The sequence below is a fragment of the Mobula birostris genome, unplaced genomic scaffold (genome assembly GCF_030028105.1).
Source record: "Mobula birostris isolate sMobBir1 unplaced genomic scaffold, sMobBir1.hap1 scaffold_588, whole genome shotgun sequence".
Lineage (NCBI taxonomy): Eukaryota > Metazoa > Chordata > Chondrichthyes > Myliobatiformes > Myliobatidae > Mobula > Mobula birostris.
In genome coordinates this window covers 130,625-156,432 of record NW_027278310.1, presented here as the reverse complement: position 1 = coordinate 156,432, position 25,808 = coordinate 130,625, and the positions used below count along the sequence as shown (strand labels likewise).

The following is a 25,808-nucleotide window of genomic DNA, read 5'->3' as shown; positions in this document are numbered from 1 at the left end:
ACCCAAAGTGACCCGTGCTGTGCCCGCCACACTGTCCACCCAAAGTGACCCGTGCTGTGCCCGCCACACTGTCCACCCAAAGTGACCCGTGCTGTGCCCGCCACACTGTCCACCCAAAGTGACCCGTGCTGTGCCCGCCACACTGTCCACCCAAAGTGACCCGTGCTGTGCCCACCACACTGTCCACCCAAAGTGACCCGTGCTGTGCCCACCACACTGTCCACCCAAAGTGACCCGTGCTGTGCCCACCACACTGTCCACCCAAAGTGACCCGTGCTGTGCCCACCACACTGTCCACCCAAAGTGACCCGTGCTGTGCCCACCACACTGTCCACCCAAAGTGACCCGTGCTGTGCCCACCACACTGTCCACCCAAAGTGACCCGTGCTGTGCCCACCACACTGTCCACCCAAAGTGACCCGTGCTGTGCCCACCACACTGTCCACCCAAAGTGACCCGTGCTGTGCCCACCACACTGTCCACCCAAAGTGACCCGTGCTGTGCCCACCACACTGTCCACCCAAAGTGACCCGTGCTGTGCCCACCACACTGTCCACCCAAAGTGACCCGTGCTGTGCCCACCACACTGTCCACCCAAAGTGACCCGTGCTGTGCCCACCACACTGTCCACCCAAAGTGACCCGTGCTGTGCCCACCACACTGTCCACCCAAAGTGACCCGTGCTGTGCCCACCACACTGTCCACCCAAAGTGACCCGTGCTGTGCCCACCACACTGTCCACCCAAAGTGACCCGTGCTGTGCCCACCACACTGTCCACCCAAAGTGACCCGTGCTGTGCCCACCACACTGTCCACCCAAAGTGACCCGTGCTGTGCCCACCACACTGTCCACCCAAAGTGACCCGTGCTGTGCCCACCACACTGTCCACCCAAAGTGACCCGTGCTGTGCCCACCACACTGTCCACCCAAAGTGACCCGTGCTGTGCCCACCACACTGTCCACCCAAAGTGACCCGTGCTGTGCCCACCACACTGTCCACCCAAAGTGACCCGTGCTGTGCCCACCACACTGTCCACCCAAAGTGACCCGTGCTGTGCCCACCACACTGTCCACCCAAAGTGACCCGTGCTGTGCCCACCACACTGTCCACCCAAAGTGACCCGTGCTGTGCCCACCACACTGTCCACCCAAAGTGACCCGTGCTGTGCCCACCACACTGTCCACCCAAAGTGACCCGTGCTGTGCCCACCACACTGTCCACCCAAAGTGACCCGTGCTGTGCCCACCACACTGTCCACCCAAAGTGACCCGTGCTGTGCCCACCACACTGTCCACCCAAAGTGACCCGTGCTGTGCCCACCACACTGTCCACCCAAAGTGACCCGTGCTGTGCCCACCACACTGTCCACCCAAAGTGACCCGTGCTGTGCCCACCACACTGTCCACCCAAAGTGACCCGTGCTGTGCCCACCACACTGTCCACCCAAAGTGACCCGTGCTGTGCCCACCACACTGTCCACCCAAAGTGACCCGTGCTGTGCCCACCACACTGTCCACCCAAAGTGACCCGTGCTGTGCCCACCACACTGTCCACCCAAAGTGACCCGTGCTGTGCCCACCACACTGTCCACCCAAAGTGACCCGTGCTGTGCCCACCACACTGTCCACCCAGTGACCCGTGCTGTGCCCACCACACTGTCCACCCAAAGTGTTCCGTGCTGTGCCCACCACACTGTCCACCCAAAGTGACCCGTGCTGTGCCCACCACACTGTCCACCCAACCTCTACAACCTGGGCAGTGGGGGAGTTCACCACTGACCAAGAACTAAACTGGATCAGGGTTGGGGCTTCACTCACCCCTGACACCTCAAGGTTTTTCCCCCATCTGCAGGATGGGTGTGATGGGCCACCCTCCACTACCCTGGGTGGAGTCAGTCCATGTACTCTCCATTTCCCTGAGTGGGGTTAGTCTAGGCACTCCACATCTGCCACATTACTGCCCCCCATCTACAAGTCAGGAGTGTGATGGGACACTGCCCACTTCCCTGGGTGGGGTGAGTCCAAGCACTCCACATCTGCCACATCTCCTGTCCTACAAGTGAGGAGTGTGATGGGGCACTCTCTAGTCTCCTGGGTGAGTACGGCTTCACTGACCAGGAATTCAGCTGGACCAGATCTGGCCCTTACACCCCTCCACATCTATGTGACCTCCCCTGAACCCTGCACTGTCTCTGTTAACCCCTCCTTCCCCTACACCTCTTCTCCTTGTGATGTGTATAAATGACCTGAATGAAAGCATGTATAGGTGGGTTTGTAGATGATGGTGATGTCAGTATAGAAGACGGCCAAAGGTACAACAGGATATAAATCCGATGCAGATATTGGCAGAGAAATGGCAGATGGAGTTTAATCGGGCAAGTGTGAGGTCTCGCACTTTGGTAAGCAGCACAGTACACAGTTAATGGCAGGACCCTTAACTGTGCTGATGTACAGGGGGATCTTGGTTGGGGTCCAAGTTCACAGCTCCCTGAAAGTGGCCACATAAGCAGACAGGAGGCAGAAAGAATGGGCTGAGGGAGAGAGAAGGGATGAGGGCAAGGGGCTAGATCCCTTCTGATATCCCAGTTTAGAATCTCAGATGAGCACCAGTCTTATCCTGAAACTAATGGAATTAAGATCACTGGATCCAAAGTGTTCCCATCACACATGCCTGTCACTTGCCGTGTCTCATTCCCCACAAGGTTGTTAGTTATACGGTAAAGAGACACTGGAATCTCCAGAGGCTCTGATGAAGGTCCTACCTTCAAACTACTGCAGCGCTTTGCTGAGTGTCTACAAAGTGTCCCGTGAGACTTCGAGAACAAATGAAGCCCCCGGTTCTATGAGAATGGAGATATTTGGTTTTCTCACAATATCGTGATGGATTTTCCCCTGACCATAACACTTCACTGGTACAAAACACAACATGACCTTTCGTATCCATCACAATCCCCTCATGCCTGCCTGGGCCCTGTCCATTCCTGCTGTGCTCTCTCACTGCATAAGAACACAAAACCCTTCCAACCTGTGCCAGTATTTAGTACAAAGACATCTGGAGTTCAGGCCTTTGCTCTGCGGTCAGTGAAGATGAAGATGGATGATGAAGAATATCCATGAATGTTAGAGTGTCACAGGTTGGTGAGTTTTGATTTCAGATGCCTATGTGAGCAGCAGGCATGAGGGCTGGTCAGTTGCCTGGTGAGCCTGGATGTCAGGGTACCATCGGCAGCTAATCCACAGCTCTATACTGAAGATCAGAGCCGGAAGGTCAATCAGAAGTGGAAGCCCAAAGGCGGAAGCCTAGAGACTGGAGGCCCGGTGACCTGTCCAGGAGTTAGAGGACAGTCCGTGTGTGAGAGTGGGGGAAAGGGATTTTTTTTGCTGTTGTTCATTATTGCTTGTTGTATTTTGTTTTATTGTGCTCAGGGTTGTTCTGCTGAGAATGGTGGCAGTACTATGTTGGTGCCAGAATGTATGGTGACACTTGCAGACTGCCCCCAGGCATCCTTAGGTGTGTTGATCATGAATGCAAACAACACATTTCACTGCACGTTTCCATGCACATGTAATAACTAAATCTGAATTTAATACAATATACCCCTGACCTCCTCTTGTTCCGATTCCCCATCATCTACTTCCCTCACCCCAACATTTACCTCTTTCATCTGTTCCCCCACTTCTCTCCCAGAAGAGAATTCCTGAGATTCCCCACCTTCTGTCAGAAGTTCTCCCCATCAGTGTTCAAAAGCTGCCCTGATTTTGTAATTCTGCTTCCTGAATTGAGACTCTCACTGGGGAAACATCTCCAGAACCCCCTATTCTATGCCCTTAGGAACTGAGATGTTTCAGAAAAGTCACTTCCTCATTCTTGACGCCGCCCCTCCCCCTTCATCCTCTGCAATTTCCTGCCTTGATATCAGAGGTTTTGTCAGAGATGGAACCCATGTCTCCTCAAGAGATGCAAGCTGCCCCAACTACCTGGCACCAACTTTGGTCCTGTAGCAAATGTAGACCTTGTCTGGGTCATCTCCTGATTGAATCATCACCTCTTTCATCAATTGTCAGTGCTGATTGGATGGTCATCTAGCGGGAGATGGGGTTTCATCTGCCAAGGAACTCGGCAGGCCAGGCAGTATCTTTGGAAAAGAGTAAACAATGTTTCAGGCCGAGACCTTTCATCAGAACTCGAATAAATTCATCAATGATGAGAAATGAGCTTGGCAGGTGGAGTCTGGAAGGGCAGATGGCCGTCTCCATTCCTGCCAAGGGAGATCTCTAGCTACTTTTCATTGTAACCTTCTGACTGTAAGCTTGGACTGAGTCAGCTATTACTGTGACATAGGGGAACGTTGACTCAGACCATGAGAGGCCTGCATTGGACATTTTCATGCATTACAAGGCGCACATTGGAAGTCTGTGTGGGGCGCCACTCCTCGCACAGACACTAGAGCAATGTGTGGTTAAGTACCTTGCTCAAGAACACAAATGCTGCCACAGCTGAGGGTCGAATTAGCGACCTTCAGATCACTAGATGAACAGCAACGTAACTCACTACAATGCATGGGAATAATGAACAAATGGGATGCATAGTGATGATAAATTCCATTAAATAAACATAATATGATTTGGATATACACAAACATAAAAAATTGAACAGGTATCTACTGTAATGTCTATCCATGGCCTCCTCTACTGTAAAGATAAATCCACACTCAGGTTGGAGGAACAACACCTTATATTCCGTCTGCCTCCAACCTGATGGCATGAACATCGACTTCTCTAACTTCCGCTGATGCCCCACCTCCCCCTCGTACCCCATCCGTTATTTATTTTTATACACACATTCTTTCTCTCTCTCTCTCCTTTTTCTCCCTCTGTCCCTCTCACTATACCCCTTGCCCGTCCTCTGGGTTCCCCCCACCTTGTCTTTCTCCCCGGACCTCCTGTCCCATGATCCTCTCATATCCCCTTTGCCAATCACCTGTCCAGCTCCATCCCTCCCCCTCCTGTCTTCTCCTATCATTTTGGATCTCCCCCTCCCACTTTCAAATCCCTTACTAGCTCTTCCTTCAGTTAGTCCTGACGAAGGGTCTCGGCCTGAAACGTCGACTGCACCTCTTCCTACAGATGCTGCCTGGCCTGCTGCGTTCACCAGCAACTTTGATGTGAATTACTGTATGAATATTGACTCACCCATATAAATTTACAATTCGCCAGGAAACAATTTAATTCACTCCAGTATAAATTTAGATTGAAATTCTATTGACAAAATATTTTTAAACTAACAAACACAACAATACTATATAAAACAAAATAAAGTAAATGTCCATCATATATAAATAAATAATATTGTGCACATAATCGTTGGAGCTTATTGTTGAGAATTCAATCCACTTTGATGGTCGGAGGGCCTGAAATAAATTAATACAATATGTATCTAGAATGTAACCCACACTAACAAAAAGTGGATACGGTGCAGTAATACGGGTAATCGAGGTGAGTGCTGGGCCAACGAATGGTCAACCAGATTTACGGCCAAGGGGAAGAACTTCTTTAAGATGGCGTGAAGTTTTGTTTTAATAGCCCTGTACGCTTTCCAGAAGGAAGTCAGCAGTAGTAGTTCAATGCAATGCATAATATAGAAGAAGAAAAACGAAATAGTAATTAAAAAATACATAAATTAATTGCAGTATACGTAAATTGAATAGATTAAAATCATGCAAAAACAAATAATATATATTTTAAAAAGTGAGGTAAGGTGCACGGGTTCAATGTCTATTTAGGAATCGTACGGCGGAGGGGGAAAAGCTGTTCTTCAGGCCTCTGTACCTCCTACCTAATGGTAACAGTGAGGAAAGGGCATATAATGGATGCTGGAGGCCCTTAATAATAGACGCCGCCTTTCTGAGGTACCGCTCCTTGAAGATGTGCTGGATAGGCTAGTACCCAAGATGGAGCCGACTAAGTTTACGACCCTCTGCAGCAGCCCCTCTCTCTCCACCACCCCATAGCAGACAGTGATGCAGCCTGTCAGAATGCACAACCACGACCTTTGACCTTTGCTAACTTATAAGACCATAAAAAGATAGAGCAGTGGCATTAGACCATTCGCCCATCGAGTCGGCTTCATCATGGCCGCAATCTCCTGCCTTCTCATATTCCTTCGTGCTCTGACCAGTCACGAATCTATAAATATACCCAATCACTTGGACTCCATAGCCGCCTGGGGCAACGAATTCCTAGCTAAAGAAATTCCCCCTCATCTCCGTTCTAAAAGAACGCTCCTCCTTTGAGAGGCTGCGTCCCCTGGTGCTAGACCCCTGCCGTAGGAAACATTCTCTCTATCGAGGCCTTTCAACATGCATTTTGCTTTCCTCACCACCTGACATTTCGCGGTAATTTTCACATATCAAACCCCTCCCATGTTACTGTCTCTATCTCCTTCACCACATTGACGAGCAGCTAAAGATCTGCCTCTCCAGGACCGTAAACAGCCACCACCCTGCACTGCCCGCTTCCTGACAGATCGGAAGTTCGTAATATCACCGGCAGCCAGTGAAGCCGCCGGGCTGGAAAACCCTGCTGTTTATTTCGCTGCGACCGCGAGTGCTGTGGAGAATATATGGAGCAATGGAAGTCATCCAGCTCCTATGACCGGACCTCGACCTGGCCTTTGTTCGGTGGCGTTTTCCGGAACTACCATCCCTGGCCCATGATATTGGCTTGCGGTGGATTAGTCGTATTCTATTTATGCCGGAAGCATGGAATCCCTTTTCGACAAATCGCCAGACTAAACCCTCATGGGTCGTGTATCCGACTAATCAAGTACTGCTACCGGTACTTTGTACCGCAGACCGTCCATTGCCAAGGTGGGACTGGGACACAGCAGTGTAGGTTCGGGGATGAATCATCTCAGAGCTGGGGGGCGAGGGTACGCGGAGATGGGGCGAGAGTCTAGATCCAGGGTGTCATTTAACGCCGGAATAGGTGAGAAGAGGGAGAGGAACCTCGGGAATTCTCTGCGCCGGCGGAGCTGGAGGACGGTCCGCTGGTGGGTGGGTATGTATGGGGGGGGAGGGAAGGGTATATATAACTAATGGGGGAGTTGAGGGTGGTGAAGGGACAGGCTGGGAGTTCATTGGTCGAGCTGAATAGGCTGACTGGAGTTCAGTGCAACTGCTGGCTGGGGGCCGTTGATTCAGTGGGTGGGGACTTTGATGTGGAGAAGCCTAGTAGTTTGGAAAGGGTTCGTTTGTAGCCTATGGCGGCAAAAGGGAGAGGGAGGGTTGAGATTGAAGGAGGAGGGCGGGAGATTGTGGAATACTCCAGAAGTAAGGGTAGCCAAAAAAGCGGTGCATCAAGTGAAAGACCTGAAGTAATGGGGGACAACAAATTGAGGAAAATGGGTGAATTGGAGGAATTTATAGTTCTGTATAAAATTAAAGGTCAGAAGGAGGATTTAGAGCCCTTAATCATTTGAAAGTGGCAGCAGCATGAGAGAACTAAATAGGTAAAGGATTCCAGGCCAAGATTTTGTCTAATGGATTGCTGAAAATTTGTTGCAAAGATATTGACCAATATAACAATGCTAAAATGGTGGGAAAATTGGTTGTGGAAGTGGAGTGTATTACTCTGAAAGAAAGGAAGGGAATTAAGGGGGTAGTATATGGTATTTGGTCTGGCATGACTGAAAATGAAATTTTGGTGGTCGAGTGATTGAAGCCAAAGGATTAAAATCGAGAGAAGGTGGTAATTGGGATTCCCCTGTTCTTCTGGTTTTTGCAGGTGATGTTCTTCCAACTAGAGTCTATCTTGGGTGCATGTCTTATCAAGTTAGAGAATACATTAGGCCTTCCTTACGTTGTTATAATTGCCAGAGATTTGGACATGTTGCTGGTTCATGTCGAGGTAAAAGAAGATGTATAAAGTGTGGAGAGGATCATGATATTAAAGCGTGTAAGGCAGCGGTGCCTAAATGCAGTGACTGTGGAGGGGACCATATAGTGGCGTTCAAAGGATGTGAGTATTTTAGTAAGGCAAAGCAGATTCAGGATGTTAGTATCCAACAAAAAATATCATATGCTGAAGCAGTAATGAAAGTTGATAGAGAGCAAAGGATAAGTAAAGAGAAGATTGGAATGATGGGGAGTCAGTTCATTCCGAGTTCTCCAACTATGGTTCCTTCAGGCATGTTGTTGATGACCAAAGAGTCTTTTTTAGCATTTGTTGTTGATGTTCTGGTCGGGGCTAAAACTACAGCCAAGAGGTTGGATACGATAAAAGTAGTTGTTGGAGCTGCAGAGAGATTCCTTGATATAAAACAGATTTCGCAATAAAGATTACATGAGTGCAGGTCGGTGGGACTAGGTGAGAGTAAGAGTTCGGCACGGACTAGAAGGGCCAAGATGGCCTGTTTCCGTGTTGTAATTGTTATATAGTTATATGGTTATTTGACAGACAAACAATCACTGAATACTTACCAGTTGTCGGGATCAGTGAGTACGGAGGAGCTTTATGCGGATGAAGAGGCCAATAATTAGTATTTGGATGTTTTTAATATTACAATGGAATGCAATAAGTTTATCTGCAAATGGTCAAGATTTAAAAAGATTTGTTGGAACTTTTAAAGACAAGCGTGATTTGATCTGTATACAGGAGACATGGTTAAAGCCTCATTTAGATTTTGTGATCCCTGGATATGATAGTTTGAGAGCTGACAGAACAGGTAAATCTGGTGGAGGGTGTGCAACTTTCATACAAATAGGACTCTAGTTTAGAAGTCTTGATTTTAAATCTAACCTTGAAATTGTGGCTGTGGAGGTTTGGAGCTCTCGTGGTCAAATAAATTTGATTAATTTTTATAATCCAGGTAATGTGATGTTATCAGATTTGGATTAAATTATGAATAAGGTAAAATCCCCAGTAATCTGGGTTGGAGATTTCAATGCTCATAATCCTGTGGTGAAAGTAAAGTTAGTAATGGAGCGGTAGTATTGGAGTTTCTAGATAAATACATGGTACTGCTAAATGACGGAAGGTCTACAAGATTTAATATTGTAAAGAATACTTGTAGTCACTTAGACTTATCTATCACTTCCTCAAATTTAGCTAGGGTTGGGGAATGGGATGTTATGGACAGATACACACTAGGAAGTGATCACTATCCTATATTATGTGGATTTGGTAGAAATTTGATAGTAGAAGTTGAGGAGAGGTCTGCTAGGTATAATTTTTCTTTGGCCCATTGGGATGAGTACCAGGAGAAAGCTGTGGATATAATAGAAGAGATTAATAGCGAGGGCTCCATAGACAATTGGAATGAATCCCTCTGTTTTAAAATTCATTCAGTTGCTCAGTTGACTATTCTGCTACGGAATATACTTAAGGCTCGAGCATTAGTTCCGTGGTGGAATAAAAATTGTGATATAGCAGTAAGAAACAGAAATAGAGCTTGCAGAAAATTAAGAAAGTGTTAGATAATGTTATGGAGTATAAAAAGGAAAGAGCAGTAGCAAGGAGAGTAATTAAAAATGCAAAGAGGGATAGTTGGAGAAGATTTTGTGGAACCCTGGGCCCTGAGACACCTATAAAGCAGCTATGGACGATCATTCACAGAATGTCAGGGATGTATAGGAAGCCATCTATCCCAGCTTTGCTGGAAGGAGATATTGAAGCTGTAACCAATAAGGAAAAGGCTGATATGTTTGTAGAAGTGTTCCAAGCATTACACAGTTCTGGAGAGTTAGATGATTTGAGAAAGGAAATTATGTTAAAGGAAAGTTGGAAATTGGACAGGAGTTTGGATGATAATAGTTCCATAAATTTGTTTTTCTCCCTTCAGGAATTGCAGGAAGCTGTCCAGTCAGGTTCAAACACTTCTCCTGGTAGGGATGGACTGTGTTATGAATTGCTTAAGCAATTAGATGACTCTGTATTAACAGAAATTCTAACATTGTTTAATTCAGTGTGGAAAGAAAGAATATTACCAGTAGAATGGAAGCATGTGGTGGTAGTTCCAGTTTTAAAGCCAGGTAAGGACGCGTCTAGACCTAGTTCGTATCGGCCTATAGCTTTAACGTCAGTGCTTTGTAAAACAATGGAACGAATGGTCACCAACAGACTTGTTTATTTTTTGGAAAATAAGGGACATTTTGCTGCCTATCAAAATAGTTTTAGAACTGGAAGATCAACAATGAAATCTGTTGCCCTTTTAGATCATGATATTAATAAAGCCTTTCAAAATAGAGAAGTAATGGTAAGTGTATTTCTAGATATTGAAAGAGCATATGACTCACTATGGAAGGATGGCTTATTAATTAAACTCTATGATGCGGGAATTAGAGGTAGAATGTTTAATTGGATCAAAGATTTCCTTAAAGAAAGGACAATTCAAGTAAGGATAGGCAGAACAAGCTCCAAGTCAGTTACAATAGGTATTGGTACCCCTCAAGGAAGTGTCATTAGTCCAGTTCTTTTTAATGTCATGATAAATGATATCTTTGATCAGGTAGGAACAGGATTTGACAAATCATTGTTTGCAGACGATGGTGCAATCTGGAAAAGAGGAAGAAACATCAAGTATATATTAAGGCAGGTACAAAAGGCTTTAAGATCAGTTGAAAACTGGGCTAATAAATGGGGTTTCAGGATTTCTGCTTCTAAGTCCAAATACATGACTTTTGGCTTTAGAAGAAAGATTCCTAATTGTGAATTGTGTCTATATGATTCTCCACTAGAAAAAGTCAAGGTATTCAAGTTTTTAGGTGTCTGGTTTGATGAAGGACTTACTTGGAGGGTTCATATAGATAAAACAATTGGAAAGTGTGAGAAAGTTTTAAATGTTATGACAAGTATTGCTGGATGTGACTGGGGAGCAGGGCGGGAAACTATGTACTTAATATATCTAGCTATGATTAGATCAGTTATAGATTATGTCTGTATTGTTTATGGTTCCGCTGCTATGGCATTGCTTTGAAAACTAGACACTGTGCAGTCCAAAGCACTTAGACTCTGTTGTGGAGCTTTCAGAACAATATCAGTCCTGGCATTATGTGTGGAGATGGGAGAAGTGCCTCTGCATTTAAGATGAATTCAGTTGGACCTGCAGTACTGGGTAAAACGAAATGGATTCAATCACAGCTGTCCACCAAAGTGTCTTTTGCAGGGGAAGTCGGAGCACCAAAGTAAAATTAAAAGATGCCCATTTTTAGATTTGGTTAATAACTGGGCTGTGAAATTGAAACTGACTGAGGAAGACATAGTTGACCAAATTTGCCTGCCACTCGTCCCTTTTTGGCTCTTTCCAGAACCAGAAGTAGACCTATTCCTCCTTTTTCAGCTTAAAGGAAGCAGTGCAATTTCATTAGCGTTGATCACAAATGAATATTAAATAATAAATGGGGATCTTAGCTGACGATTTTTACTGATAGCTCAGTGGACCCAGAGAGCAGTAGGGCAGGATTTGGGATGTATGTGTCTCAACTTGGAGTTAAGATTGGTCACCGGGTTTCAGATGGTGTTTCTGTCTGTGCAACAGGATTATTAGCGATCCTCTGGGCCTTATGGTGGATAGAAGACTCTCGACCACGTAGGGTTATCATCTGTTTGGATTCTGCTGCTGCTTTAGAGGCTATAAAAGGGAATAAATCAAAAGCTCATCCTGACATAGTTATTGAGATTCTCTTAGTGTTGTTTAGAGTAGGGAAGATGGGTTGTGCAGTTAGATTTTCATGGATACCTGGGCATGCTGGGGTGGAGGGAAATGAAATTGTGGGTGGCATTGCAAAGTCTTCCTTACAGAGCAGGCAAGTAGAAATTAGAGTTCCCCTCGGCAGAGCAGAATTGTGAAGTAGGATTAAAAAAGGTATAGAGAAGAAGTGGCAGGAGGATTGGAAAAATGAATTAAGGGGCAGGCATTATTTTTCTAGTCACCCACTAGTTAAAAAGGTCTCAGACTGTTACCTTTTAGTCATAGAGATATAGTGAAATTTACAAGACTTAAGTTGGGGCATTGTGGGTTAAACTATTATTTAAAGATAACAGGAAAACATCCTACTGGATTATGTGACTGTGGGAGTCCAGAGACAGTCCAGCATGTTTTGCTGAGCTGTAATCGATACAATATTGAAAGAAGCATGTTGTTCAAGAGGCTATCTGGCTTAAATTTATTTTGGTTTTCTATTAAATCTTTGTTTGGCCATCAAGAGAATCAACATCTGATTGAAAAGTTTATTATCCAGTTTATACGTGAGACTAGGTTGTATTCAAGAATTTGAGTTCCTTGAAGTTCTATAATTAATTATACGTCCTGCAGAGGGCTGTAATACGCCTAGATGCGTCTAAACAGCCGGACATAGTAGTAGTAGTAGTAGTAGGAGTATTAGTAGTGGTAGTAGCAGTAGTAGTATTAGTAGGAGTATTAGTAGGAGTACTACTACTACTGGGACAGAAGTTGAGATCTGGGGCAGATCATGTTGAATGATGGGAAAGGTTACTGGCCGATTCGTGTTCTTGTGAAGGGAGAGGCACAGGAGGAGCTGAGCAGGGTCCGGTCAGGGAGGGTGGAGGGGATTGTGATGGGGACCTGTGGATGTGAAAGAAGGTGACGATGGACATGTTGTGTTTTGTACCAGTGGAGTGTTATGGTCAGGGGGAAATTCACCACGAAATTGTGAAAAAACTGAACATTACTGAAGAACCAGGGGCTCCACTTATTCTCTTTGTCTACAAAGTGTCCCGTGAAACTGAGGATCTCCGCCACGCTCTGCAGTGGATTGAAGGTAGGATCTTCATTCGAGCCTCTGCAGATTTCAGTGTGCCTTTGTCCCTTGTGCCAAGGAACACTCCCAGTGCAGCACCGGGGGTGCCCTCCCGCCTCTGCCCTGTCGGTTGGATTGAATTCCTGTTTTCAAGTAGCCGAGTTATTCCAGGCCTCCTAGGCCAGTGTCTATCCCTGATCCAATACTTCAGTGGGTTATGGAGCTAATAGTTTCAGTAAGACATCCTGGGATGAAGCTGGAGAGATCTTTACATTCACGATGGACTGAATGTTTCCATCTATGATGGAAGGTCCTTTGAGAGGTTTATTCTCAGCAGTGATGTGGAATGTGCTACCAGAAAAGGACAGTTGAAGCAGATTTAACAAAACCTGACAGAATAACAATGTGCACATGGAGGCCCTGGGAAAAGACAGTCCAATCAAAGGCAGATTGTTATCTAAATATAGTCAGACTGCAAATGAATGAAGAACAGAACGATTTTGGTGTTCAGATGCATGAGCGGGCAGGTCAGATGCCAAGTGGTTTATTGAAAAGAGGTTGGCATTGGAGAACAGGGAGATTTCTTTGCAGTTGTACGAGATGTTGCTGAGGGCACACAGATTTGGTCCCCTCACCTAAAATATACTTAGAGGCCACTTTATTATGCACACTTACTTGTTCATGCAAATATATGGCAGCAACTCAGTGCTCAAAAGAGGTCAAGAGGCTCAGTTGTTGTTCACACCAAATACCAGAATGGGGAAGAATTATGACGCAAGTGACTTTGACCAATGGAATGATTGCTGGTGCCAAGGTTTACAGAGAATGGTGCAACAAACAAAACAAAACTTCCAGCAGTTGTGTGAGTGAACGTGCCTTGGTCAGAGGAGAAAGGCCAGACTGTTCAGGCAGACAGTAATGTGACAGTAGCTCCCATAACCATGCATAGAACGAAGAGCAGTGCAGCACAGGAGCAGGCCTTTCATATCACAATTTTGTGCCAAGCCAGCTAAAAAGTAACTCAAAAACACCCAAAAAACCTAATCCCTCCTACCTACACAATGTCAATTTCCCTCCATCTTCCTCACATTCAGGTGCCTATCCAAATGCCTCTTAAAAGCCTCTAATGTATTTACGTCCACCTCCCAGACAGCACATTCCAGGCATCCACCACTCTCTGAGTAAAAAATTTACTCTCACGTCCCCTTTGAACCTACCTCTAACCTTCAATGCATGCCCCCTGGTATTAGATATTACAGCCCTAGGAAACAGATACTCCCTGTTTATTCTATGCCTCTCATGATCTTATAAACCTCTATCAGATCTCCCCTCAGCCTCCGAGGCTCCAAAGAAAGCAGCCCAAGTTTATCCAGCCTCTCGTGATAGCACATGCCCTCGAAACTGGGCAGCATGGTAAACCTCTTCAGCACCCTCTCCAAAGCCTCAATGTCCTTCCTATAGTGAGGCAACCAGAACTGTATGCAATACTCCAGATGTGGCTTAATCAGAGTTTTATAAAGTTGCAACATAATCTTTTAACCTTTGAACTTTGCCTCAACTCATAAAAGCTAGCATTCCATAAGCCGCCTTAACCACATCGAGGAGCTATGAACTTAGACTCCAAGATCTCTCTGCTCAACAACACCTCTGGCCTGAGTAAGTCCCTTCAACCACTACCCTCTGTCTTCTATGCGCAAGCCAGTTCTGAGTCCAGACAGCCTATTTGTCATGGACCCCTGGCATCTTAATCTTCTAGATCAGCCTTCCATGAGGAATTTTGCCTTACTAAAATCCATGTAGACAATATCTACTGCCCTACCCTCAACAATCTCTCTCAGCACCTTGTCAAAAAACTCGATTGAGTTAGTAGGACACGACCTGCCCCACACAAGGCTATGTTGGGTCTCCCTAATGGGCCATGGGTTTCAAATTCTCATATACCCTATCCCGAAGAATCTTCTCCAGCAATTTTCCTACAACTGACGTGAGACTCACTGGTCAATAATTCCCAGGATTTTCCCTTGTTCCCTTCTTAAATAAGGTACAGCAATAGTCGCTTGTCAGTCCTCTGGGACCTCGACTGTGTCTAGAGAGGACACTAAGATACTGGTCAAGCAAGGTTCCAGCAATCTTGCCTTTTGCCTCCTTCAATAACCTGGGTAAATCCTATCAGGCCCTGGGGACATCCATCTTAATACTCATTAGGAGGCCCAACACTTACTCCTCCTTGACCTCTATATGCCTGAGCATATTTATGCACTCAGCAAAGGAGGATCTCCTGATCCTCCTTTTCCTTGGTAACTACTGAAACAAAGTACTCATTAAGTACAAACAACAGGAATTCTGCAGATGCTGGAAATTCAAGCAACACACATAAAAGTTGCTGGTGAACGCAGCAGGCCAGGCAGCATCTCTAGGAAGAGGTGCAGTCGACGTTTCAGGCCGAGACCCTTCGTCAGGACTAACTGAAAGTGAGTAAGGGATTTGAAAGTTGGAAGGGGAGGGGGAGATCCAAAATGATAGGAGAAGACAGGAGGGGGAGGGATGGAGCCAAGAGCTGGACAGGTGATAGGCAAAAGGGATACGAGAAGATCATGGGACAGGAGGTCCGGGAAGAAAGACAGGGTGGGGGAGGACCCAGAGGATGGGCAAGGGGTATATTCAGAGGGACAGAGGGAGAAAAAGGAGAGTGAGAGAAAGAATGTGTATATAAAAATAAGTAACAGATGGGGTACGAGGGGGAGGTGGGGCATTAGCGGAAGTTAGAGAAGTCGATGTTCATGCCATCAGGTTGGAGGCTACCCAGACGGAATATAAGGTGTTGTTCCTCCAACCTGAGTGTGGCTTCATCTTTACAGTAGAGGAGGCCATGGATAGACATGTCAGAATGGGAATGGGATGTGGAATTAAAATGTGTGGCCACTGGGAGATCCTGCTTTCTCTGGCGGACAGAGCGTAGATGTTCAGCAAAGCGGTCTATTAAGTACCTCACTTATATTTTCCGCATTCAAGCAAATATTCCCCTCTTTATCTTTAAATGGTCCCACCCTTTCTCTGGTTATCCTCTTGCTCATGATCTATATGTATAGAATGCCCTGGGATTCACCTTAATCCAAGTTGCCAAGGACTTTCCACAGCCCCTCCTGGCTTTCCTAAGTCCTCTCTTTAGTTCTTTTCTGACTTCTTTAGACTCCTCATGTGCTTCATTTGATCCTGACTTTATACTTTTCCTTTCTCTTCTTGACTAAGCTGATCACCTCTGGATATCCAAGGTTCTCTTATTTTTCAGTACTTGTCCTTTCTTTTACTGGAGGGGAATGAATATCCTAGCTGCGAGCTTTGCTCATGCTATTTGGGAAGGTTTAAACTAGTTTTTCAGTAGTCTGGGTCCCAGGTCAGTAAGGAAAGCATCAGACTGGAATGATGTCAGGGAAAGTATTGAAAGGCAACATCAAAATAATGGGTATGATGTGTCAGATAGTTCGAAATGTGTGTATGTTAATGCTACGGGCATTATGGGTGAAGGTAATGAATTTAGAGCATGGATCAGTACATGGAACTATGATGTTGTGGTTGAGAGAGGGGCAGGAATGGGTGATCTATGTACCAGGTTTTCAAAGTTTTAGAACAGATAGATGGGGGGGGGGGGGAACTGCACTACTAATCAGGGACAATATCAGAGCTGGAGGGGTCAGACACCGAGTCTATTGGGTGGAACTCAGGAATAGGAAGGGTGCAATCCCTCTGATGGGATTGTACTACAGACCCCACAATAGTCACTGGGACATTGAGGATGTAATCAGATGAAGGAAATATGTACAGATAATCGGGTTGTTGTCATGGGGATGTCAACTTCCCTAATATAAACTGGGAATTTCTTAGTAGAAGGGGTTTAGATGGGGCTGAGTTTGTTAAGTGTATCCAGGAAGGTTCAGTAAATCAATATGTGGATGGTCCAAGGAGAGTAGGAGCCATACGGGACCTGGTGTTGGGTAATGAGCCTGGCCAGCTGACTGACCTTTCAGTGGGAGAGCGGTTAGGGAACAGTGACCACAGCTCCTTCACTTTCTGGATAGCTATAGATAAGGATCTGTATGGTCATGTGGGAGGATTTTAAACTGGAGTAGGGCAAATTACGAGGGCATAGGGCAGAAACTAAGGAAGTTATTTTGGCGCAAACACGAGGAATTCTGCAGATGCTGGAAATTCAAGCAACAAACATTAGAGTTTGGCATCCTGACGATGGGTCTCGGCCTGAAACGTCGACTGTACCTCTTCCTAGAGATGCTGCCCGGCCTGCTGCGTTCACCAGCAACTCTGATGTGTGTTGCTTAAAGTTATTTTGGAATTTTTTTTCTGACAAATCCACATCAGACATGTGGAAGGTGTTTAAAGATCAATTGCACAGAGTACAGGAAAGGTCTGTTCCTGTTTGAAGAAAGGATGGGGATGGAAGGATAAGAGAACCTTGGATGTCCAGAGAGTTGATGAATCTAGTCAAGAAGAAAAAGGAAAAGTATGTACAGCTTCAGAACGATCAGAAGCCAGAAAAGAACTGAAGAAGGGAATTCGGAAAGCACAGAGGGGCCAGGAAAAGTCCTTGGCCAGTAGGATTAAGGTGAATCCCAAGGCATTCTATACATACGTCACGAGCAAAAGAATAACTAGGGAGAGGGTAGGACCACTCAAGCATAAAGGCTTGGAAGTGGAGAATTTGAGTGAGGTACGTAGTGAGTACTTTGCTTCATTATTTGCCGAGGAAAAGGACACGGAGGACCAGGAGATCAGTGCTGAATGTATAAATACATTCAGATGTTTAGAGATCAAGGAGGAACAAATGTTGGGCCTCCTAATGAGTATTAAGGTGTGAATGCCCCTATAGCCTAATGGAATTTACCTCAGGTTATTAAAGGAGCCACAAAGTGAGATTGTTGGGGCCTTGACCAGTATCTTCATGTCCTCTTTAGCCACAGGCGAGCACACGGTTGACTGGCAATTGGTTAATGTTGTACCTCTATTTGAGAATGGAACAAGGAAAAATCCTGGGCTTTATAGACTGGTGAGTCTCTTTCTTTTTCAATCTTTTTATTAATTTCAAAATACAGAAACAAAACATAGCAATAATACAAATAGTAGGAAATATATTGTTGCACTTAAAAAAAGTAATTGCAAAACCAAGTAGTGTAAATTAACAAAGCTCCCAAACATGTAGAACTAACCACAGATAATACAAAGCAAAAAAAAAACTGGAAAAAAAACATGAATGAAAAAGAAAAAAAAACAAAAAACAAAACAAAAAAAAACAAACCCCATCCCCAAAGAAAAACAAAATTAATCAACTAAACTAAAAGACTTGGGCAAAACTAACAACTTAAAAATGGAAAAGAAGAAAACCTTAGTGTCGACGACTCCATTCCCCTCCAACAACAGTACAGAGAGATAAAACCAGTTTGGAAATGATCAAATTACATCAAATGAAAATGCTGAATAAATGGCCTCCAAGTTTTTTCAAACTTAATGGAAGGGTCATAAACTGCACTTCTAATTTTCTCCAAATCCAAACACACCATAGTTTGTGAAAACCAATGAAATACAGTAGGAGGGTTGATCTCTTTCCAATTCAACAAAATGGACCTTCTAGCTATTAAAGTAAGAAATGCAATCATCCTTCGTGATGAAGAGGTTAAATTATTTAAGTCTATCATTGGTAGTCCAAAGATAGCAGTAATTGGATGAGGTTGTAAGTCTATATTTAGGACCGTTGAAATAATATCAAAAATATCTTTGCAATATTTCTGCAACAAGGGACATGACCAAAACATGTGGGTTAAAGAAGCTATCTCGGAATGGCATCTGTCACTTATTGGATTAATATAAGAGTAATAACGAGATAGTTTATCTTTGGACATATGAGCCCTGTGAACTACTTTAAACTGTATCAACCTATGCTTAGCATATACAGAGGATGAATTCACCACCTGAAGAATTTTGTCCCATTTATCAGTCGGTATATTAATCTCAAGTTCTCTTTCCCAGTCAGCTTTAATTTTATTAGAAGCATCAGGACATAGATTCATAATTATATATAATTGCTACTACACTTTTCTGAGAGAGATTTAAATCTAAGATTTTTTCCAAAGTGTCCATTGGATATGGGTGTGGAAAATTAGGGGAGACAGTAATTAAAAAGTTTCTAATCTGTAAATATCTAAAAAAGTGAGATCTGGGTAAGTTATATTTATTAGAGAGTTGATCAAAAGACATAAAACAGTTATCCAAGAATAAATCGCGAAAAGATATTATACCTTTGGTTTTCCAATCAAAGTAAGCTTGATCCATCGTGGAAGGTTGAAAAAGAAAATTTAATATAATGGGACTTGCTAGAGTAAATTGATTAAACCCAAAAAATCTTCGGAATTGAAACCATATACGTAAAGTATGCTTAACTGTTGGGTTGTTCATTTGTTTATATGATTTAAAAGAAGTAAAAGGAAGTAAAGTTCCTAAAACCGAACGACTGGTGAGTCTCACGTCAGTTGTAGGGAAATTGCTGGAGAGAATTCTTAGGGATAGGATATGAGTATTTGGAAACCTAATTAGGGAGAGCCAGCATGGCTTTGTGTGAGACAGTTTGTGTCTGACCAACTTGATTGAATTTTATGACAAGGTGAAAAGAGAGATTAATGACGTTAGGGCAGTGGATGTTGTCTACATGGATTTTAGTAAGGTGTTTGAAAGTCCCTCATGGGAGGCGAATCCAGAAGATTAACCTGCATGGGATCTGCAGCGAATTGGCTGTTTGGATTCAGAACTGGCTTGCCCATAGAAGACAGAGGGTAGTAGTTGAAGGGACTTATTCGAGCTGGAGGTCTGTGATTAGTGATGTTCTGTGGGGATCTGTGCTGGGACCTCTGCTGTTTGTGATGTATATAAATGACCCGGATGAAAATATAGATGGGTGGGTTAGTAAGTTTGTGAATGATACTAAGATCAGAAGAGAGGTGGATAGTGTAGACAACTGGCAAAGAATACCACATGATATAGATCAGTTGCTGTTTGGGCAGAGAATTTGCGGATGGAGTTTAATCCAGATAAATATAAGGTGTTGCACATTGGTAGGGAAAATACAGAGACACTACACAAGATCGTAATTAGTGTTGCCAAACAAAGAGATCTTGGCATCCAGGTTCATAGGACTTAAAAGTGGCTACACAGATCAATAAGGTGGTTACGAAGGCTTGTGAAATGCTTGCTTCTATTAGTCAAACCACTGAGTTCAAAAGTCAAGAAGTTACGTTGCAACTTAATAAAACTCTGGTTAGGCCACATCTGGAATATTGCATAGAGTTCTGGTCGCCCTACTATAGGAAGGATGTTGAGGGTTTGGAGAGGGTGCAGAAGAGGTTTACCAGTTGCTGCCTGGTTTAGAGGACACGTGCTGTCAATATTCCTTGGAGTTGAAAGGAATGGGGGCATTAGATCCTCAGAAGGCTTGGCAGGGTAGATATTGAGGTATTTCCATCAATGGGAGAGTCAAGATCAAAGAATCTTCCAGCACAAATGGCAATCATGAATCAGTGGGGAGACCAGACCTGGAGCATCAGAAATAAAGGCATCTCTGGGCAGCACAGACACAATGAATTGAACCTGGGATGAGCAGCTGCTGGGGAGAGGTTGAGGAAGATTCAATCAGAACACACTGGAGTTCAGAAGAAAGAGTTGTGATCACACTGATGCATCAAAGAGCTGAGGAGATCGGAGTTGGGGAGGTGAGGGGTTAGAGGAATTGGAATAGGGTCATACAACCAGGACGACAAAGTCAGCCTCCTGGTTCAGGTTTTGTGCTTTTGTAGCATTGCCTTAAGGTACAGGGGTTAGTTGGTAATAAAAAGACTGAAGTGAAGCCATTTAATTTATTAACATGACAGGTAATACAGGGAGGGAAAAAGAAGACATCTGTGCTGTGATCCTGCTGGAAAAGTGCTTGAATAAACAGAATTTGTCGATGGCAGTTGCTCACCAGGGAGTGTTTGGTACTAATTCGGTGGTTGTGCGAATTTTCTGGGAGCAGCAGTGGAACTCATCGGGTAAGATTCTAAAGGATTCCAGCAACAAGACAGCGATGGCCAAAGTCAGAGAGAAGATTATGGAGAGGCAGGGTGAGTAAAATTTTCAAATCAAGCTTTTGAACAATTTGTTAATTGCCGTGCATGTGGTGCTGCTGCCCTTGTGCCTCTGGGCAATAGAGTTGTGGGCTTGGGAGGTGACGTTGGAGAATCTTTGGGCAGCTGTTGCAGATGTGACGTAGGAACTCTGCCCTGTGGCATTGTGGGTGGGCCAACCCCTTCTCCGTCTCATTGATCTAATGGTAACGGAGAAAGAACTGGTTAATAGAAACTCTCCTTGTCCTTTGGAAAGTGTAAGTGCTGACTGACCTTATCTGCTCCGCTGCAGCACTCTGAAGGGAAAGGGTGCAGCCAGAAGTCTGCTCACCAATGACATCTCAAGTTGGAAATGTGAGGAGGTTCTGAAGACAGATTTTAGGGGGCTAGGTAGAAAGCTGAAAAACAGGCCCTCCAGGGCTAGCCATGTGCCAGAAAGGATAAGAGAAAGATGATTTGGCAGGGCTGAGGAGCTGGTGCAGGGGTCATTGGGACCTCTTCTGGGGAAGGTAATATCTGTACAAAAGGGACGGTTACACCCGAACTTGAGGGGGGTCCGTATCCTTGCGGGCAGATTGCTAGACCTATTTGGAAAGGTTTAAACTGATTTGACAGGGAGGTGGTAATCGGAGTTATAGGGCTGAGGTTGGAGTAGTAGAGGTTCCTGGCAGGGAGAGGCTGTTGATAGGTCAAAACTCCTGTCAATAGGATGGGATGCAATGTAAAAGGGGGACAAAATCAAAAAGAGTGAATACAAGACTGAAATTTTAATATTTAATTGTGCACAGTATACAGAATAAGGTAGATGAACCTGCATCACAGTTACAGATTGGCATGTATAACGTTGTGGGCATCACTGAATCATGGCTGAAAGAAGATTATAGCTGGGAGATTAACGTCCAAGGATACACATTGTATTGAAAGGACAAGAAGGTAGGCAGAGGGAGTGATGTGGCTCTGATGGTAAAAATGAAATCAAATCATTAGAAAGAAATTACATAGGATCAGAAGGCGTAGAATTGTTGTGGGTAGAGTTAAGGAACTGCAAGGGTAAAAAGACCCTGATTAGAGTTGTACCCAGACCCCCACCAAACACTGGGAAAGATGTGGTATACAAATTATAATAGACATAGAAAATGGATGTCAAAGGGCAAAATGTGGGATAGTCATGTGGGAATTCAATATACAGGCAGCATCAGAAAGGGTTCAAAGGAGGTTCACAAAAATGATTCCGGGATTAAAAGGCTTATCATCTGAGGAGTGTTTGATGGCTTTGGACTTGAATTCACTGGAATTCAAAAGAATGAGGGGATATCTCATTGGTGGTAGAGGCTAATACATTAGGAATATATCTGAAATGCTTATATAGGCACATGGATGAAAAAAATGGAGGATCAGAGCTTTATCTGACCTCTCAGTGACAGTCTTGAATGAATGACCCTGCGTCCAGTCCAAGCACAAGTGGAAGCATCTTCTCCCATCAAACCCATCTATAGCAGTGGGACCCTTCCCCAGGAAAACCCTGAGGCTTCCCTTTCCCAGCCTGGTCAGTGTCCCTAGGTGTTCACTACTCCTTGTGAACCTTCTCCAGCACCATGGTGAACAGAATGTGGTCTGTTAGGCTCTTTACAATGCACAGGGGGTCCAGTGGGGAAGTGTGCATCACCTCTGTGTTTCCACACAGTGATGTTCCTGCACTGTGCTCCCACTCCTGTAAGGTGGAAAGTCAGTCTGTATACAGCTGATGGAGCTCTTTGTATTTCCTGTTTCAGGAAGTCCCGCAGGAGGAGGGCATTGATCTACTGACCCACCCATCGTTCGGGGAATCTGCTGACCAGGCCAGTTCCTCTCCACATCTGCCCTGACCTGCTCTTGGTTCATCACTGAAGATAACTGATCTGGGTCTCAGAAGCTCTGACTCCAGAAACAAACTGCAGACATTCATCTGAACAAGGGTGTCTGATCAATTATTATATTGAAAGTGTCATGTGTTCTCTTTGCTTCCCTACCGATGGGTAATAAAAGGGTGGTGTGACTCCTGTAATATGTACTTCCTTGCTGTTGATGAAAATTACCCTGAACAGCCCACATTAGGACAGAGCCCCAAGAATGGACTTAGTAGCATTCTTCCACAATGCGATTCTGCTGACAGTTCAACAGTGTGACCCATGTCTCTGTCCCCACCCATGCTGAGATTATCAGCACTCTCTGCCTTTATCACCAGTGACACCCCTCTTCTCCAGGCTGGGACAGCCGGGATTGACAGGAGTGGAGTCTGGTGCTGAAATGTTCAGCTCTATGACAGTGCCATGTATCAGACTCTCTTCCTGCCCACTGAGGGATTTGCCTGCGCTGGAGGCCAACCTTTGGTTGTACGCAGACTGGTAGCTGCTGACGGTGTGCACTGCAGTCCACACTGTCCATCCTGCTAGTACCGATGGGCACTGCAGTCCACACTGTCCATCCTGCTGGCACTGCAGTCCACACTGTCCATCCTGCTGGCACCGATGGGCACTGCAGTCCACACTGTCCATCCTGCTGGCACCGACGGGTACTGCAGTCCACACTGTCCATCCTGCTGGCACCGACAGGCACTGCAGTCCACACTGTCCATCCTGCTGGCAGCGACAGGCACTGCAGTCCACACTGTCCATCCTGCTGGCATCGACTGGCACTGCAGTCCACACTGTCCATCCTGCTGGTACTGACCGGCACTGCCATCCACACTGTCCATCCTGCTGGCACTGATGGGCACAGCAGTCCCCACTGTCTATCCTGCTGGCACTGACTGGCACTGCCATCCACACTGTCCATCCTGCTGGCACTGATGGGCACAGCAGTCCACACTGTCTATCCTGCTGGCACCAACTGCCTGGATTAGAGGGTATCAGCCAAGGGGCAGGTTGAAACTGGGTTGTTTTCTCTGGAGTAGCAGATGAGGGGACTACCCTATCAATATTTTTGATGTCTTTACTGTACGTAGGAGCACACAATGCTCCTGTTTAGGACTCAACATCTTGCACAACTCCAGCAATAGCATCCCATTTCCTGTACCGATCTATGAAGGCCAACGTGCCAAAAGCTTTCTTCACAACCCCTTCTACCTGTGACGTAACTGTCACTGAAATATGGATCTGTATTCCCAGATCCCTCTGCTGCTGCACTCCTCAGTGCCTCACCATTCACTCTGTAAATCCCATGCTGGTTTGCATTCCCAAAGTGCAGCCTCACACTTGTCTGCATTAAATTCCATATGCCATTTTTCAGCCGGTCTAGATCCTGCTGCAAGCTCTGATAGTCTTCCTCACTGTCCACTACAACCCCAATCTTGGTGTCATTTACAAATTTGCTGATCCAGTTAACCACATTATCAGCTGGATTATTGATATAAATGACCAACAACACTCAGCACTAATCCTTGCCGCACTCCACTAGTCACGGGCCTCCAGTCAGAGGGGCAACCAGCCACTTTTAAATGCCTTCCAATCGATTGATTTATTTGTTATCTATCTCCCAAATGTAGATTGAAATATACAGTGAAATGCATCATTTGTGTTAACAACCAACACAACGTTGGGATGTGCTGGAGGGCAGCCCACACTTCAATACTTTGGATTGACAATGCTATGCACAAGTATAAATCAGCCTTTAGTCTGTGGTCAGCCTGTCCTTTCAACTTCGATTTACAATGAGAACTGAAGATTGGGTCTTGTTTAAACTATTCACGTAACTCCAAGATACTCCCGAACTCAGAGACTTTAACTACTGGACACCGTATTTATTCTGATGTTGTTTGTTGTTGTATTTTTACCAATCTTGTCAAATTAAAAATGTTGCTGTAGCTATAGAAAGAGTAAGCGAAGGTATCCCTCGTGCCTTCCAGAAAGTAACAACAGAAATGGTTGCAATGCATAAGATGGTTCTCCAAAATTGTATGGCTTTAGATAATCTCTTAGCAGTTATAGGCCTAGTTGTGCATTTAATATTTTAGTAATATTTGAGTAATCTTGTAAATCTATTGCTTGATTAAGCATTCTTTGTTTATATAATTCATTATATGTAAAAATATATAAATTGTATTCATCATGATGCTACCACGTGGTTTGTGTGCACCTTGCTTCAGTTCAAACACGGACTAAAACTCAACATTGCAGAATCCATTTTTATTCCAATTAATTTTTAATGTTTTGGAATTAGAAAGTATGACAGGCAAGGAGTGTATTAATGATTTGCTGATCATATTCATAAAACAGCAGCTAAGGTATACACACACACAATGCTGGAGGGCAGACAGCATATATGGAAAGTCAACGTTTTGGGCTGAGACCCTTCGTCAGGATTAACTGAAAGAAGAGATAGTAAGAGATTTGAAAGTGGGAGGGGGAGGGGGAGATCCAAAATGATAAGAGAGGACAGGAGGGGGAGGGTTGGAGCCAAGAGCTGGAAAGTTGATTGGCAAAAGGGATACCATGCTGGAGAAGTTGAGATGATCATGGGACGGGAGGCCTAGGGAGAAAGAAAGGGGGAGGGGAGCCCAGAGGATGGGCAAGGAGTATGGTGAGAGGGACAGAGGGAGGAAAAAAAAGGAAAAACATAAAAATAATAATGATAGATAGATAAATAAATAAATAAGGGATGGGGTACGAAGGGGAGGTGGGGCATTAACGGAAGTTAGAGAAGTCAATGTTCATGCCATCAGGTTGGAGGCTACCCAGACAGAATATAAGGTGTTCCTCCAACCTGAGTGTGGCTTCATCTTGACAGTAGAGGAGGCCGTGAATAGACATATCAGAATGGGAATAGGACGTGGAATTAAAATGTGTGGCCACTGGGAGATCCTGCTTTCTCTGGTGGACAGAGCGTAGGTGTTCAGCGAAACGATCTCCC

The 25,808-nt window shown here is 44.8% G+C and overlaps 1 protein-coding gene across 8 annotated transcripts; it reads left to right on the top strand.

The window, feature by feature from the left end:
- Positions 1-1,599: 1,599 nt before the first annotated feature.
- Positions 1,600-25,067, top strand: LOC140193385 (uncharacterized). Of its 8 annotated transcripts, none has more exons than XR_011884766.1 (6): positions 6,162-6,870; positions 9,967-10,032; positions 12,634-12,780; positions 17,727-17,818; positions 20,688-20,918; positions 22,694-25,067. XR_011884766.1 is itself a non-coding variant. In XM_072250725.1 (5 exons), the coding sequence occupies exons 1-5, from the start codon at positions 6,624-6,626 to the stop codon at positions 22,717-22,719; spliced, it is 633 nt and encodes a 210-aa protein (XP_072106826.1). In that variant the 5' UTR covers positions 6,393-6,623; the 3' UTR covers positions 22,720-25,067. The 8 variants fall into 8 exon arrangements, 4 of the variants coding, with proteins under 4 accessions (XP_072106826.1, XP_072106824.1, XP_072106825.1 ...); XR_011884765.1 differs by having other exon boundaries at positions 6,204-6,870; positions 20,772-20,918; XM_072250725.1 differs by lacking the exon at positions 17,727-17,818 and having other exon boundaries at positions 6,393-6,870; positions 20,772-20,918.
- Positions 25,068-25,808: the final 741 nt, after the last annotated feature.